At 29.2% G+C, this 17,752-nt stretch overlaps 2 protein-coding genes across 4 annotated transcripts; one reads left to right on the top strand and one right to left on the bottom strand.

The window, feature by feature from the left end:
* Window positions 1-1,636: 1,636 nt before the first annotated feature.
* Window positions 1,637-6,755, bottom strand: LOC145202333 (protein DGCR6-like). 2 transcript variants are annotated; one of them, XR_016450685.1, is made up of 5 exons: window positions 6,311-6,755; window positions 6,023-6,183; window positions 5,435-5,554; window positions 5,132-5,230; window positions 1,637-2,352 (listed from the first exon to the last, which is right to left on the bottom strand). XR_016450685.1 is itself a non-coding variant. In XM_090081652.1 (5 exons), the coding sequence occupies exons 1-5, from the start codon at window positions 6,592-6,594 to the stop codon at window positions 2,254-2,256; spliced, it is 750 nt and encodes a 249-aa protein (XP_089937778.1). In that variant the 5' UTR covers window positions 6,595-6,736; the 3' UTR covers window positions 1,637-2,253. The 2 variants fall into 2 exon arrangements, 1 of the variants encoding a protein (XP_089937778.1); XM_090081652.1 differs by having other exon boundaries at window positions 5,435-5,541; window positions 6,311-6,736.
* Window positions 6,654-11,863, top strand: LOC145202332 (ribosomal oxygenase 2-like). Of its 2 annotated transcripts, none has more exons than XM_090081645.1 (10): window positions 6,654-6,978; window positions 7,673-7,894; window positions 8,063-8,274; window positions 8,637-8,756; window positions 9,398-9,529; window positions 9,616-9,716; window positions 10,103-10,434; window positions 10,519-10,673; window positions 11,204-11,431; window positions 11,566-11,863. In XM_090081645.1, exons 2-10 carry the CDS (start codon window positions 7,681-7,683, stop codon window positions 11,725-11,727), a joined length of 1,656 nt encoding a protein of 551 aa, XP_089937771.1. In that variant the 5' UTR covers window positions 6,654-6,978; window positions 7,673-7,680; the 3' UTR covers window positions 11,728-11,863. The 2 variants fall into 2 exon arrangements, with proteins under 2 accessions (XP_089937771.1, XP_089937772.1); XM_090081646.1 differs by having other exon boundaries at window positions 6,810-6,978; window positions 7,678-7,894.
* Window positions 11,864-17,752: the final 5,889 nt, after the last annotated feature.

Genomic DNA, 17,752 nt, shown 5'->3' with positions numbered 1-17,752 from the left:
TTATATTGGGACTTTCTATTAACAAAACCAAACAGTTAGTATCTACTCTTCGGAAAAGATTAGGGAATAAAACTGCTGTAGAACCTAATATTTTTGGCAAATTGAATGATCTTGAGAAATCCATATCACATTTTTATCATGTATAAATGGTAATTTATAACTACTAATCACAAAAGTGCTCTTTTAGAATGTTTTTACATTTTGTATGGATATATTATATGTAAAGAGGAAGAGAGAGATCCTCCATCATGATTAAAGTGTTCTGGTAAAAATTGCAATGGCTACACATAAAAATATTAAATGCATTACATATTGTAGCTATATGTGTAACCACTAGTAGTTATGCAATATTTTTTGTAAAAAAAAAGTGCAGCTAATTTTAAATTGACTGATATATAAATTAGAAATTATTTTTATCTTTTTTGTGTAATGTACATTTAAATTTTTTTGTGTTAATGCTTTACCACTTAAGTTTTCCCAATCTGGACATGCTTCAACAAGTTGTTGAATTTAAAGGATGTTTTTTGGTGCCTAAAAAATAATGACATAATTTAAATATTTTTACAGATAGATTTCCTTGATAGTAAAGACGAAAAGGTTTCAAAGGATCTTGTGCATGTTTAAGAGACATTGTTTTTTATACTGGATTTGATAAATCAACGTGCTTTAGATCATCATTCGGGATTTGTACAAATTTCTATTGATGGTGGAGGATCCTTTTTGAAAGTTACAGCCAAGGTTTTTGATGCGAATGAGAGTACAAAATCTGCAATTTATTTCAATAGTGGTTTCAGAGTTGTCAAATTCTTGCAATAGTTGAAGATATTTCTGAATTAAACCAAAACTAAAGAATAATATAAAACCCAATTTGCAAAATTTCAAAATTTTTACAACATTTGATTTAAAGTGTGCCAATGTCGTGTTTGGCACGACATTGGCACACTTTAAATCAAATGCTGAAAACTGTTAATTTACTTCGGAAAGGGTACAAAAGTAGAGGTTGGGATGCAAATAATTCCAACAAGATCTTGAGAAACCTGGATGAACTTAGACCTATAGTTCAGTGTATGAAAGACTTTAAAAAAGTAAAGGATTCTTGTTTTGTTGAACTCTTGAGTCAAAATATAAGTTAGCATTTGCTGAATTAAAAAACTCCTTCCTATCTGCCCAAGACCTTGTACAGGTTCTAGGGAAAAATAATTCAGTAGGTTGGAAGTTTCACATTTTGCTGTCATGTTTAGCCCTTTGTTGAATATCATAACTGTGGCCTATCCAAGTTTTCTGAACAATGCAGAGAGACTATTCATTCAAAATTTAAACCTACATGTGGTAGATTTAAACATGTAGAAGAGCATAATCGACATGGAGTGCAACTGCTATCCTCTGTAGTTAATTTTAATGGAGGAATTTAACATTAATTTTGATATATAGCCCTTGAAAAAAAAGTCAACAAGCCCAGGACTATAATCCTGTCAAAACGGCTGTTTTCATAGCCACAAAATCTTTTTAAAACATTACAAATGGCTTGTTCTCAAGCTCTAAGTCACAACAACAACTTTCAATTTAGATATGTATGTTTTTATTGTCTGCCACAAGATTATGCAAAAAGTAAGGGAAGCAAAAAAAAAACAAAAAATCAATTTGCTCCTATTATATTTTTTAAAAGCTTTTTTCCAACTGAAAAGGTTGCTAATAGTAACACCTACAATAGAACCCTAAAAGAGTTTAGAAATCAACAAATGATTTTAATGGAAGAAAGGTTTAATTTGGTTATACATGATGAATATATGTAAAAATTTAGATTTTAAAAATACTTTTAGTAAACCATATACATTAGTACTAAACTAATAAAAGAGGTTTGGATCGAGTGACACGACAAAATCTGACGGTCTCTCTGGTTCACAGTGAAACGTCTGACTGTTATAAGTTGATTCGATTTAGAATATTCTCTAGTTTTATATTTCGCATTCTTTGAATCGCACTTGTGTGCGATAACATATTTATTGAAGAGCAGAAAAAGCTATTCAGAAAAAATATAAATAAAAAAAGATTTTTTACCAAACTTTTCTAATAGACTTTGACTAAGAAAAATAATAAGTTTTCTTTTATTTTTCCTCAGGAAAATCTTGTGTGCTGTCCATTTCCTGAACTGCTCTCATTCTATCAAACTATATATAAATTATTTCCTTAACTGCAATAAACGTAAACTGCGGCAGCAAACGTAAATAGACGGCTATTGAAATAACGAAGACATCAAGATTCCATTAACTTCGAAATAAACTCGAGAACATACATTTGCAATCTGATTTCATCAGGGTTGTTTGTTATGTAAAACATAGGAAGACCAGCTCTCTAAATTAATATATATGTAAATATACACACACATTTTTAATTTATTTTTAAAATTAGCAGTACACATTTTTATATATCGCCTACAATTTGCACTCTACAAAAATCAGTTAAAGCATTGCATTTAGGGAAAGAGTAAAAAAAAAGATGCCTTTAAAGTTACTTTGATGTTCCATAGTGATACCTGGAATTTTTTTGTCTTGTAAATAATGTTTACAGTTCTCTAAGAGCCATAAATTTGTTTAAAATTGACATGATTTTCTATTATTCCACTAGATGTTCTATTTCGGTATTCTGTTTTGATTCATTATTATTCTATCAGACTGTTCATAATGACTTTTCATTAAAAAAAAAAAAAAATCCTGTATATGGTTCTGATCAAAAGTTTACCACAATTAGATTTAAATTACAATATTTTTCTTTAAATTTCATTATCAAGTTTTTTTCTTTTATATTAATTGAACAATCTCGAATAGAGAAAAAAAGAAAAAAGAAAAATAATAAGTATAATGCATTATTTCATCATTTTGTATCATACTGAATCTTTTGAAAAAAAAACATTAATTATAGACATAAAAAAAAAAAAAGTTTCGGACAGTATCTTCTGCAATTTTTGACTATTATGTAAATTCAACTATCCTTCATCATACAGAGCTAAAAAAAAAAAGTCAATTTTTGTTGTTAATTGCACTTGAAATTCACTTGGCTAATATTATGAAGAAAATTTGAGTTGACCTGGAAATTAAATAACCTATAAAAGGCCACATGCTGGTGGTAAAATGGCTTAAACTCTTAAGTCTGTCTCCTATTCATTTACATCAAGAACCAGTTGAAAATTAAAATAAACTGGAAGGACTGTGGTCAAAAGAGCATTTAGAGAATCTCAGTGCATCACAAATGATTATAGTATCTACAAAATCACAAAAAGAAAAATTCAGATTACTTGGCTAAAAAGCTTTTGTAAAGCAGATAACAAGTCAGAAGACAAAGTCAGAAAGTAAATTGAAGGTTAATTAACCAAAAGCTGTACTGCTACAACGCTGCCAGAAAAGCTTTGTAAAAAAACCAATAGATAAAATCTAGCTTTCCAGAGATTTTTAACCATGAGTTTAAAAATTTGTTTTTAGTGAAAAATGAAACTATACCATCATAAAATCTAAAGAATAGAATCATTATCTTAAGAAATCACAATGAAAAGTTTCAGTCACTTTCTTGCACTTTGATTACAAAGAGGACAAAGCTTGATAGGAATCTGAGATCACATATGAAGGCACTGGGCTCTATATACTATAAGATGACTGAACAGATTAGCATAAATCTAAAGAGACACTTAAGAACTATTTGATTCTAAACAAAGCCAATTTTAAAGCAAAGATCACTTGAATTGATGATCCAGTAAAAAAACATTTCATGCTTTAAAGCAAAAACAGTAAGCACTTGGATTAAAAAAATAACATTTGGACACTATAGTGGCTAGCTTGATCACCTGATTTAAGCCCAATAAAAAATATACTTTGCATCATTAAAAACCAATTAAAACTGAACTTTGCATCAAGGAAAAAGGCAGCCATATTCCTTATTACATCTGTCTTAAAACCTAAATTAATTTGAAGTGTGCTAAAATTGTGATCAATCTTTTATTTATTTTAGTTATCTAAACTTAAAAAACTCAATTAAAGCATATATATGTTTCTCATAATAGTCAATAAAAATTAACTAAACAAAACCAAACATATTTATTTGTCTTCTTCATTATTTTCAACATTTGAAGTGTTTTCGCCATCATTTTCACTGTTGCTAAACACTAGAGGATAAGCTTTACTATGTTGTCTTAGTAGAAAAAATATCACTATCACTTGATTTGTCATTATCATTATCTGAGAGATTCGTATTGTTATCTGACAAATAATCTGAAAGAATATCAGCAAGTATATTATCATAAATATTTTTTCTTAGTGTTGCCATTGTAGGGTTACTTTAAATACTAAAGAAGTAACATAAAATATTTGAATTATTCTACAACTGTTTAAAAAACTGTAAAAAAAAAAAAATCCACATTCATTTGTTGAGCCACCTGCACAAATAGAGTAAATTTATTACTTCTTGTTAGATGAAATTTTACAAATAAAGATAACAGTGGTAAATGAATTACAACATGTATAAAATCTAAAATATGAGGAATGTGTTTTTAGTAAAAAATGCTTTTACAGAGAACACAAGCATTTTTTTAATTTTTTAAATTACATTAGTTAAGCAGATTTTTGGGTATTATCAATAAAATAACTCATATTCACTATAAATTACATAATGCAAAAAGATATTCTTTGTTGTGCAACAACTGCTAGAATTTGTGAACAGTAGAAATACCTCTCCTGCAGTTTACTACCAGTACATTACTAGAGGTATTAATACTCCTCCCACTGGTAATATGTTAAATACCAAAAAAAGAAAATCATAAAAACAGAAAAAGAATCACAACTCATTAATTTTGGGTGTGCAACCTTTATTTAGAACCCTAAACACATATTTTTTTATTTTTTATAATTTATAACTAAGGATTGTTAACTTAATAGTTAACAATATTTAGTTATGGTTTATTATTTATTACACATTTAAATAATATCAAAACTAATAATAATAGACAATTCAATGTAACTTTTTGTATGAGAAGAATATGCTAATAGCTCTTTAAATATATATTAAAAGAGCTATATGTATAGTCTTATCAAATAAAAACTTACACATATGGCATTTGATAAAACAAAACTATTTGAAAAGTTACCTCAAGTGTGCTTTGTTGATCTGATACTTGCTGGTCTAAATCTAATAACAGTTTTTGGTCTAATTGAACAATTTCTTTTTCACACTTCTGATAAAATATCTAAAACAGTTTTTATAACAATATCATTTTGAGACTAATAACACTACATTTACAAAAATTAAAAAGACATTTTAATGTACTAAATTAATCTTAAATCTTTTTTTAAAAAAATTGATTTAAAATTTTTTTTACTTCTAAAATCTGCCTTAAGAATTGATAATAATATTTTGATTGTTAGTATAAATATATAATATTATGACAAACCTTTTTTTCATCAGCATGATGTTTCTCTAAAACAAGTATGTGATGGGGTCGACTTTGAGATCGTTCAATGCTTTCCTGATGACGCTTCAGCATTGCGCACTTCTTTACTGTAAACATAAACTGAAAAATTTATAATATTTTAGCTAATGACTTAAACTCTTTATGGGGGAAAAAAAGATAAATAAAGAATCTACTTTGTATGAATTGCTGATAAATGAGATACATTTATATACATACATACATACATACATACATACATACATACATACATACATACATACATACATACATACATACATACATACATGCATACATGCATACATGCATACATGCATGCATGCATGCATGCATGCATGCATACACATACATACATATATTTACAATCAATTAATATCAACATATTTCGTGTTAAGGATGTTAAAAATAACACATTTACAATCAATTAATATCAACATATTTCGTGTTAAGGATGTCAAAAATCAACATATTTCGTGTTAAGGATGTTAAAAATATACAAAATGAATTAATAGCTTTATGTTATTTTTCACTCAATTTTTTTTCAATAAAATAAGGACAGATTTGAATTACTTTTATGCTCTTCCAGCATTTTCCCTCTTTGTGCAGAAAGGTTTTTTTCAGTGATTAGCTGAATATCTTGAAGCCCCTTCACAATTTCAAACACAGTACCATCTAAAACAGCATGAGCTAGTTGACAAATCACATCATAAGATAACTTTTTTTTGAACTCACTAAAGATAAACATTTATAAAACCATTATAATCACAGAAAAATAAATAGATAAAAGATATCCTATTGCTAGTCACAAATATTTAAAAAAACAAAAAAACAATAATAATAAGCAAGCAGAAAACATACGATGAAAGTGGTCTAATCATTTTCTGTAAACTTGATATATATACTTCAAGCTTCCTTGGATCTGGGCGCTCCTTCAAAAAACCATGAACTGTAGCTGATTCATGACTATCAAGAGCAGGAGAACAAGGGTCATATTCTAAACTTGATAATTCCTCTTTTCCCTGATTTCCTGATTCCTTACAAAATAAAGGTAATTCTTTATCTGGATTAATAGTGCCTAAAGACAATTGTTCTGACTGGTAATCGTCAGAGTAGTTCAGCCAGTGCTTTGGATCATATGTCATTATAGAAATGAAATCTATCGGACTTGTTTCATATAATAAGATTTGCTTAAGTTTAATTCAGTGAAGCGATCTATTTTTTAAAAGAGTACGCTTCTTTAATATCATTATAAAAATTGATACTTTTTTAAATCAACTAATTTGGATAAAGTTTTAAGAAAGTTAATTTTAAAAAAAATATTTAAAATTTAAAATTCTTTTGTTTAACTATAAAATCCAGTGAAAAATAAAAGCTTGAAGCTGACCAATCAAACTCTGGCGGGAAGGAACATTTGCACATGGCAAAATCACTTCGTAATTTCGAATTGACAAACCACCCTTCTTTCAATGACTGTAGTATAAAGATCTTGCATCTACTTTCATACTTGTATCAAGAGTATTTTTAAGGTAAGAATAAATAAGTTTTGACAAATTAGTTTTGGAGAGTTATTGCTATGAAAAATTCCTTTTAAGGCTTCATAAATGGAATCTCAAAGCCGTTGGATGCGAACCTATTTTCAGAGTGAAAATATGAAGTCCTATTAGAAACTTTTTAATGAAACTTTCTCATAATTTTCAGGGATCAGTTTATTTAAAAAAACGAATCAATAGTTTAAGAAAAAGGTTAATTTTCAAAATTTATTAGATATAGATGAGCAATCAACTTTGATTGCTTCAGAAATAGTCAACACTGCTTCATTACCTTGAATGACAGTACCAACTTGAATTAATAACTGTGATGCAAAAAGTTTCTCTCACACCACAGAATTGTCTGTAATAACCAAACCCCTCCCCCTTGAGATACTCAGCCTGGGAAGTTTATTAGTCCTGCAGGAAATTTTTTTTTTTTTTCAAAAAAATACTCAGGCAACATATTTTTTTAAAGTTTGATTATATATCTGTAGTGACAAATTTTATAAGAATGGTCATTGTAGTAAGGGGTATAGGTGTGTTTGGGGCAAAATAAGATTGTGGTTATTAAGATTAAATAAACATTTTAATAATATTAACATGCAAAAAAAAATCTTATATTTATATTTTTTTTAATTTTGTTTTAAATCTGTTTCAAATTTATTACAAAACTATGCCTTTTATCTTTAAGTTTAGAAAATGGTAAAGCGTAAAGGATCTTCAGGTGATGTATCAAAAAATGTAAACAAAAAAATCAAAAAAGTGTCTGATGTGCATGAGGAGAAAGAAAATACATTAAATTACACAAGTTGTGAGAGTGTGATGTCATCATTGCTTCAACCAACTCCAGTTAAAGTTTTTTTTGAAGAATACTGGGAGAAAAAACCTTTGTATATTAAAAGAGAGAATACAGGTGAATAAGAAATGTATTCATTTGCATGGTAGCACCAACTTTTAAAAATAAAAGTACCTGTACCAGAGAGCTTAAAGATATGAAATATTTAATTTCAATATTAATTGCAGGTTGATTAATTGCAGAATATTTATATCCTCTTGTAATTTAAAAAATTGTAAAATTTAGGCTATTACGGTGACTTATTTTCACTATCATCAATGAAAGAAATACTTGCAGCTCATGAGTTAGAATTTGAAACAGATGTGAATGTTTGTCGATATGTAAATAATGAAAAAGAACTTTTAAACGAAGATGGATGTTTGACTGTTGAGAAGTGTGAAGACCTTATGAACAATAAACAAGCAACATTTCAACTACATCAACCACAGCGTTATGCAGTAAATTTTATTACATTTTTATTTGTCATACATAAATATTTGTAAGCTCATTTTTTTGTTGTTCACTGAGAATCTAGTAATTTACTGGTATCTTCATATATTCTGTTAGTTTTTTTGTTTAGTTTCTCATTTATAGTTGTCTTTCATAATGACATTATTTTTTTTAGAAAAAAAAAAGTTTCAAATGTTCTCTCAACTGATTTTTTTTTTTTTTTCCCCTAATTTTTCTGTCATTTAATATAAACTTTATCAAATTAAATGACATGTGATTTATGACATGTTATTGTGGATTTAAAAAAGTTCCTTGATTTTCTCAATTATTTAACTCCATGTTTTATTTAAATTTACAGTTAATAATTTAGACTGTCTTGTGGCAATTGATGGAAAAGCTAGAGACATATTTTGGGTGTCTGGTGGGATCTAATGTATACATCACACCTAAAGAATCTCAAGGTCTTGCACCTCATTGTGATGATGTTGAGGTGATATCTTATTTTTTGTTTAAAATCTCTTTTTGCTTTTGCATATTTAATCTTAAACAGCTTAAGCTTGTGATATATTTTTGATATGTTTGATAAATTTGATATGTTTCCAATCTTTAAGAATAAATTTAAAAAACAACTACTACTTTTTCATTAAATACAAATAAAAATTTTCAATTCCTTTGAATCCATTAATTTCAATATACAAAAATTTCACACCCACAGACAGATTTCTGTTGTCATTTCAGCACAGCTACTATAAATGTTAACTTTAAAACAATAAAGTAGCATGGATGGTTTGGATTACTCAATGACTTATTGGTGCTAAATTAAATTTTGTTTACTTTAAGCATACTTTCAAAAATCAATAAAAATAAAGAATTTTTGCTAGATAGGCAGATTGTTTGGAAAGAAACAATACATTTTCTTTTGCACTTCACAAAAATAAGCCAAAATAATCTTTGCTGAAATTAATGAAAGTATTTAATAAAAAATGTTTACTTGCATTCTGGGATGTCTTTTTAAAAAATTTTAAAAATAGTTAACTAGTCCTATTTCTAGCATTTGTTTGAGTTTTTCCTCTTTTTAATATACAATTTTAATTTTAAAAGGTCTTGTTTTCATTTATTTGTGTTTGGCAGGTGTTTGTATTGCAGTTAGAAGGTACTAAACAATGGAAACTCTATAAGCCAATGGTTGAACTTTCCCGTGACTACACACAAGACCTTCCTCAAGATAGCATCGGTGAGCCGATAATGGAACAGACTCTTGAGGTGATTCTTTGTAACTCATAAGAAAGAGGAAACCTATTATGCAAAATAAAACATAAAACTGTTAACTATTTCTCTGGTCTCCTTAGCCTGGTGATTTACTTTATTTCCCTCGTGGAACAATTCATCAAGCAAGATCAGTTGGAGACAGCTATTCTACACACATTACTTTGTCTACATACCAGAACAAGTGTGTTTTTAATTTCCTAATCACCACTTTCTTCAGTTTAATTTAGTTTAAATAGTTTTTTAGAATATAAACCTGTAGGCTAAAATCTATTTTAAAAATTAAAACAATTGTATTAAAACATTTTCATTTGGTAGAAAGTTATAATTCAAACTCAATTGTATACAGAGTCAATTTTATAAGCTCCCTTTTTTATTATTTTTTTTTTTTTATATAATGAAAAAGTAATCCAGTACTGTTTCGATTATTTACATCAAAATTGGTTTGCGTATGCTTTGAAAATATTTCTGCACATCATATTTTACAACAGTGTCTGTTTTTAGAAATTTTTCTAAACTTTTTACACCTTTGTAATGTTAGAAAACTAAGAGTTCAGTTATCTATTTTAGTACTTTTGGAGACTTCATGAGCATTGCTGTATCTCAAGCAATAGATCATGCTTTAGAGAATGATGTTAACTTTAGGCGTGGGCTTCCCATTAACTATTTGTCATACTTAGGAACAGCAAAGAACTTTTGTAAATATGTTGATGATGAGGATGGTAAAGGTGGAGATTTGTCAAACAATGAAAGTAATGATAAAGTAAAAAAGTTTAAAGATAGTGTGAAAAAACATTTGTCAAAACTTATTGATCATATTGATGTTAATACTGCAGCAGATGCTATGTCTTATGATTTCATGGCAAGCCGTCTACCTCCATTTGGACATGTAGTTAGAGAAGGTAATATTGAGCAGAATTGATTCTATTACAATTTTGTAATCTTATATCCATAAGTTTTAACATTCTATTTCTATTTTGTATCAGAAGAATTAAATGAATTTAAATCACCAACTCTGGATAGTAAGATCAGATTACGTTATCCTGAGCATGTTCGTCCTGTATATTATGATCAAGGAGAAACTGAAGAAGCTAATAACACAATCGGTGATGAAGAAGAGGATTCAGAGGAAGATGATGAGGTACACTTTTAAGTTTAAAACTGTCTAAGTTAGAAATTACAAAATTAGAGATCAGTGATGAATTAGTAAAAGGTCTGAATGTCAGTTAAGGATTCTTTTCTTGCCAACATTAACTATTGTTAATGTATTTGTTAAAACAAACATCAAGTGGAATGCATTGGATGATGGATGATAAGTCTTACTTCCTTCATAAAGGGCTTTCCATACAAAGCTTTTAAAATGGTTATTTATATAAACGTTTAAAAAGCTTTTAAAATGTGTTTTAATCAGGATCCTTATACTAATGATTACTATAGGCACCTTTCTGAGATCTCTCCATTATAAATATTTTCTTGTTTTTTTTTTCCCCCATTCTTAAGTTATAGGAAAATTACTGTTACTTACTGTGAAAAAGAACAATAATGATGAGAAACTTTTATTTTAGATTTTAAAAATATAAAAATAATTTAAATTGTTAATTTTTGTTTTATCAGTCAGCAGCCTGGATGATAAACATATAAGAGATAAAAACGTAATATTTTTGATTTTAGGAAGTAAATGGAAAATCGGAAAGTGATGAAAAATCACCTAAAACCAATGCAAAAAAAAACTCAGAGAAAAAAGACTCCTCAAAGGATATAAATGAAGATGTCGATGATGAAGATGACGAAGATGATGACGATGCTTCAGTACAAGATGAAGAGCCTTGCATTAAGATTGTACATTCCCTTAATAACAATCGAGAAACACATATGAGTAGCCAAGACCTTTCTAGAGATGTAAGTTGTTTTTTAATTAGTTTTTTGAAATTGTTATTTAAAATACTCCTATTAAATTTATTTTCCTTTTATCGGAATGTTACAGTATAGTGTTACTTTACCGTTTTATAGTGTTACTTTACCGTTTTAACCAGGTGTTTTCTCTAAAGTTCCCCGTTCATTTTGCGCATGCAATTACATCTGTCATGAACAGTAGTGATTTTATTTGTGTTAAAGATCTCCCTTTAGACGACGATGAAGATAAGTTGCAACTTGCGACATCACTGTATAGCGACGACTTAATTGAGATTAATTAAGTGTCTCGTTTTGTAACATAATTTACTTTAATTTTCCCTTGTAAAAAAAAAAAAAAAAAATTAGGAAAAGCGACAAATTGTACATTTTTTTTTTTTTTATCTTAGAGAAGAACACTCTTGTTGTTATTTATTAAAACCGTAGTACTTGTTGTCTGACGCGAAATCTTTCGTTTAAATTTTGAAATGATTTCCGCCACCTCAATTTTTGCTAACTCCACAAACACTATATATTTAAAAAATTAAATTTATAAACTCCTATCATGGCCTACTTAAATACACGGCCTTCTTTTCTGTTTTAATAGAAAAAAAAAAATAGAAGGACTGTTTAAAAAATGCATATTCTGTTGGATGGACAAACTTTCTTAATATATTTTAAACATTGCGCTATAAATTTTAAATAAGTAAATCCGGCATAGGAGAAAAAATTGAGCGTTTTCTAAATCTTTACATTAACTAAACCTCATACACTTGATTGTAGCTTCTTTTTATTAACAAATAGTAATTATGGTTAATAAATGCTGTGTTGTTGGTTGTACCTCCAATTATCTTGGTGGTGAAGTGTTTCAGTTTTTGGTTTTCCAAAAGATTATGATTTAAGAAAGTTATTGATTAGATTTGTAAATAGAAATTTCTAGACTGTCACAAAATCATTTGTGATCTGTTTAAAATTTTGAGAAAAAATTCATACATAAAGGAGCATTAGCAAAACGATTTTATTTGCTGTATAGCCTGAAGTCTGTTCCTACAATATACCCTGCTAGCATAGCAACTGCTTCTTTTCCAGTTATATCTGGACCAAGAAATTCACCAACTAAAAGAATATTTCAAGAAGATGAATTTCAGAAAATTTTATCAAAGGATACTATTGAAGATGTTAATTCTCTTTCAGCTACTGATTCACCAGCAGGATATTTATTTTCCAAATTTGATGATTGTTCTAATCCATAAAATTATTCAGAATGAACTACACATACCTGAAGTTGCTGAGTCTATTCGCATCAACAAAAATTTACATGTCCAATTTCTTTATAAAAATCTTCCAGTTTCCTTACCACCTTGGTTCAGTGTAACCAATCTATGTTAAAAAGAAGGAGTATGCTGGAAAACCTCAATTCACATATTAGCACAGAAAAAGAAAAGTTGTCTTCTATTCTTGAAGAACTCAAAAGTCACTAAACAAAAAAAAATAATTATTCTTCAAATTTTCGTCAATTTGCATTGATGTTGCGGTACACATCACTGCAAACTTATCATTTACTGCTAAAGGAATTCCTACTCCCATCTATATCTTTGTTAGGCAAGCTTAAATCAGGTGTAATAGATTCTATAAAAGTTTTGAAGTTGTTACATGAAAATGGGAGCTTATCAAAAGATTTTATAATAATTTTTGATGAAATGTATTTGCAACAATGTGCTGAATATTCTGGTGGCAATTTAACTGAGATAAGTGAGGAAAACAGATGTTATAGAAGCATTGTTTCTTTCATGGTCGTTGGTTTGAAAGAAAATATCTCCTGTGTTGTCATAGCAATTCCAATTGTAAAATTGAACAGTGACTGGTTAAAGTCTGAAATTCTTAACCTGATTCAATTTTTAATAAAAAAATAGTTTTAATGTTCGAGGTGTTGTTTGTGGCAATCATGCTTCAAATGTTTCTTCTTTTACAAAATTACTTGATAGACATGGTAAAAAAAAAAGATAATACTGTCAAATGAGCGGTCGCAGATTCCTTGTCAGTTTGAAAGATGTTATTTATAGTGAGAGTATAATCCAAATAAAAGAAGATATATAACATGTTAGATCCTTGATGGAGAAAATCAAAGAGATTTTGATAGTGTGACTTTAGTGGATGGTTCTCGTGAAGTTGCCAGTTATATTGCTGGTTTTATTGCCAAAATATTGATTAAGAAGTTTTGAGTATGTTGCAAATTACTTTGTACAAAACATTTTCAACAGGAGTCAACTGATTATAATTATTCAAATAAATTGTCCAGAGGTGGGCTAACAACTCCATCAGTACTGCTTTTAGAAAATGTCTTTGACAGTTTTGCTATGGTAGATCACATTTTTGATGTTATTTATCAGTCTCAAATGCAACACTGTAAAGCAGCAAAGTTTGTTTTTGGCAGTAGAGAAGGGTATCAACCATTTTTATGTACAAACCATCAAAGTCATGGAAAAGAAATTATATACACTGTTATTTCAAATATTTATTTTAATAACACCAGAAAGATAAGATTCGATTGTTGCTGATAACATTGTTGCATTTAAAAAAAGACAGAAAAATGAAAATATTTTGTTTCATTTTTAATCAGTTTGTGGTAGAGTTTTCTTATACTTTTGAAGCTTATTTTTGAGAATTTGTGTACTTTTATTTCTTGCACAGCACTTGACAGTCCCAAAATTTCTAATGCCAAATATAACCTATATCTTTCTCAAACCATTGTACTTTGGAAAACAAAAAACTGGGACTACTTTACAACAAATATAATTAGAGGTGCAACCATAATTAAAAGCATTTATTAACCATAATTATTATCTTGTATAAAAAAGAAGCCACAATTAAGTATTCAAGGTTAAGTAGAATTTAGCTTAAGCTAGCCAACAAAAAATTTTTTATCCTGGACCAGATATATTTACTTTAAATTTATAGCGCGATAATTAAAATTGTTTTGAGAAAGTTTGTCCATTCGGCAAAATATACGATTTTCAAACTGGCCTTCTATTTCTTTTCGATTTAAGCAGAAAAGAAGGCCGTGTATTTAAGTAGGCCGTGCTCCTATCAAAGCTTATTCTTAATTGATATCAAAATGGCAATTTTATTCTGTTAACCTTTGGACTGTGAAATCTACCTATTTGTAATATCTCGATTTTCAAAAAAAAAACAACTACCTAATCGAAATAAAGGGTAATCAATCTGAAACTTTTTTAATCAAAATTGTTCTCAACAATTCGGTTTATCATGGAAAAACTTGGGCAGTTTTACGCAGAAATCTTAGTCTGAAGACAAAATTGAAGTCGGGCTCTAAATATGATCGCTGAAAATCCGCTGTTTTCAACTAACATTTTGTTCAGCGATGAGGTTCCTTTCTGGCTGAATGGTTTCTTTAATAAGCGAAATTACCGTGAAAAGCAATCCAATGCAGTTCAAGAGCTGCCAAAACATCTATTGAAAACAACGGTTTGGTATGACTTATGAGCCAGATGAATCATTGGTTAATATTTTTTCAAATACGAGACCAACACCAATTTAACTGTGAACTTGGCCTGTTATTAGCCATGATAACGGACTATTTACTGTCTGAAATTGAAGACTGAGACCTTGACAACATTTGGTTTCAACAAGAGGGCGCTACTTGCCATACAGCCCATGAAGCAATGGGGTTGTTGCGTAATCATTTTAATCAACTCATTTCTCGTTTCGGACCGGTGAGTCGGCTATCAAGATCGCGTGATATCACACCTTTAAACTTATTTTAAAGGTGTGATTTCTTCAATTATTGAAGAGATAAAAGTCAATACTACTCGTGTTATTTATGAAATGCCGATGCAAATACTTGAATGAGTTATCGAAAGTTAGACCCTCAGAATGGATGAATTAAAACGCAGTTGCGCCCAACGTTCGAAACTGATCATTTTTAAAAAATAAATAGTAGTTCTACATAATCATTATAAAGATTGCCAGTTTGAACTGAATTTTAGTTTTTGTTTTTTAATTAAAAAACCTCCGATTGATCTCCCTTTAACCATTCTTCAGATGCACGGTTTGATCAAGATTTTGTTTCTCGGTGCGAAAAGAATTTTTATGCTGATGGACACCAGGGTTGTGGAGCCTATAAGCCGCTGTTACAACTCCTTGATTTTATCATGAACGGACTCCGACTCCTTCATAAGTAACCAATGTGAAACAGATTTACTACAGTAAAATGTTAGCATTGACTATTTCATCACCAAGATACAAATAATCCAACCACTTAGTGCTTTAAACAATATTTATTAGAAAACAATTTCTGAACAAACAACTTTTCTGAACTCTTGTTATGCAATAAACTCTTATGCAACCATTAATAAAACTATAAATTTGTCAAAATCATGTTTGAAACATTGTCAGTTGGACAGAAAGAATTTGTTCTTCTTTAAATTCATATTCTTGAGGAATCTTTTCCATCAAGACCTCGAAAGATTTGGTGTCTTTTACTGCCAATGTCAAGGTAACTACATTTTTTTCAAAAACAAATCGGACATTGATTGTAAAATAGTTCACTCTGTTAAAAAACACAAAGCGTCCCTTGAGAAATTCTTTAGGTTCTTCTTTTTGTTTAACAGCTTTTTCAATCACTAATTTTCTAATACTCTCCCTCTCTAGAGAAACAAAGTTAATTGAATACTTACAGTCTTTCTGTTTTGTGAATCAGCTCTTTTGTGCTTGGTGGTGGCACGCCTAGCTTTCTACTAAGAATATGCAGCACAGTGTCAGACAGTTTAAGTCGGGGGTTGGGGTATCATGAAGTTATCTAGTTTAAGGGATGGTAGAGGAAAGCACAGGGGAGGTGATTTATGATTCTCAGTGATAAGCACCAAAACACCCTACTGCTTATCACTGTTTTAAAGACCTTAAACTTATATGTCAAACTCCTTGCCCTCCAGTTGTTGCAAACTACAATTCTCATTATGTCTGGATATCCTACAGCTATTAGAGCTTCCTGGGACTTGTAGTTTTGTAACAACTAGAGGGCTGGAGTTTGGCACTTGTGCTTTAGACTGACAGAACATAATTCGTATCTTTCATGCTGTGCATGAAAGATACGAATTTGTTCGAGACTTCAAGCCCCTTTTTTTATTTTTTTTGAGAACATTTTTTAAATAATTGTTGTTACATTTTTAGTTAAAAAAAACAAGTTACCCTCCGAAGATAAGCGCTGTTCTGTTTTCATCTTTCTATGCATTGTAATAGCAAGTTGAATGTATTAACTAGCTATGGGTTTTATTAAAAATATTTCTTTCTTTATATCTGGTGATAAAGATCTTTGTAAGTTTTTCATTTTAATTGATGTTGTGTTAGCTGTGAATTAGTTTTATGAGAACTCTGATTAGCAGAGGATCCAGTTCTTATCAATTATATTTTGAAATTTAGAAAATCTTATGCTCTATTGCTTTCTTTTGAGAAAATATGTTGTACAATTCAAGCAATTTTAAACACTTTTTTTACTTACTTTGTTAGCTTTAAGTTTAACAAAAAGTTTTTAAGATTGGTTTTGTTTTATTCTTTTTTTTTTTTGTTCAATTACTTCGTTTTTTAACTAAAGTTGTAGTTGTAAGTGTTTCTATTTTAACTGTTCAGTTATACAATGTCAACATATTGTATTGAGCTTACGAACGCTCCATTAGACACTCTATAGAGGGGTGTTTACTGGAAAAACTTCATCGTATTTAAATGGGCTAAGCGAGAGAGTGCAGCCCTTTACAATGAATTTAGTTGAAACTGTTTATTGGCTAACTCTGAAAATGGATGGATGAATGAAAAACTTATGGTGCGTTGGTGTAACAGAGTTTTGGGTTAATTTCCCTTTCGTAAACATTAGCTTGTTTGGGATTCTTTTGAAGTTCATCATACAGATGTTGTAAAGAAAGTGTTGACAAAATCAAAAATTGAAAGTGTAATTGTACTGGCAGGATGAACGAAGGACATTCAAGCACCATATGTCCCTTCTTTTTATGTAATTGAAGACGATGACATCGAGTTAGACATTATACAAATGAAATATAAATAATTATTAAAAAACGATTTGTCACTTTCATGAAAATGACAAAGTTATTAAAATTTAACAAACGTCTCCCTTTTTTAAACGCCCCCTCGAATAAACCCCCCTTGCAATATGGTAAACACATGAAGTGGCGTTGCTTTTTTTCAATTACTTTTCGTGAGCACACTTCTCGTAACATATTTAAACGAATGAAATAAATTGAAGTTTGGAGTTTTCAAGTAATTTTTTTTCATGTTACTTTTGATATCAAGTTCTAAATA

The sequence above is a fragment of the Hydra viridissima genome, unplaced genomic scaffold (genome assembly GCF_058129835.1).
Source record: "Hydra viridissima isolate aposymbiotic clone 2 unplaced genomic scaffold, HvirCarnegie_v1 scaffold_3, whole genome shotgun sequence".
Classification (NCBI taxonomy): Eukaryota; Metazoa; Cnidaria; class Hydrozoa; order Anthoathecata; family Hydridae; genus Hydra; species Hydra viridissima.
Note: the sequence above shows the minus strand (reverse complement) of the source record. Positions and strands in the feature narration are given on the sequence as shown.

Coding starts and splice junctions, on each gene's coding strand:
- LOC145202333 (XM_090081652.1), bottom strand. CDS start 6,594: ATGACATATGATCCAAAGCACTGGCTGAACTACTCTGACGATTACCAG. Junction 6,184..6,310: donor ATGATTAGACCACTTTCATC/GTATGTTTTCTG, acceptor GTTTATCTTTAG/TGAGTTCAAAAAAAAGTTAT. Junction 5,231..5,434: donor ATCATGCTGATGAAAAAAAG/GTTTGTCATAAT, acceptor AAACTGTTTTAG/ATATTTTATCAGAAGTGTGA.
- LOC145202332 (XM_090081645.1), top strand. CDS start 7,681: ATGGTAAAGCGTAAAGGATCTTCAGGTGATGTATCAAAAAATGTAAAC. Junction 7,895..8,062: donor TATTAAAAGAGAGAATACAG/GTGAATAAGAAA, acceptor TGTAAAATTTAG/GCTATTACGGTGACTTATTT. Junction 9,717..10,102: donor TTGTCTACATACCAGAACAA/GTGTGTTTTTAA, acceptor TATCTATTTTAG/TACTTTTGGAGACTTCATGA.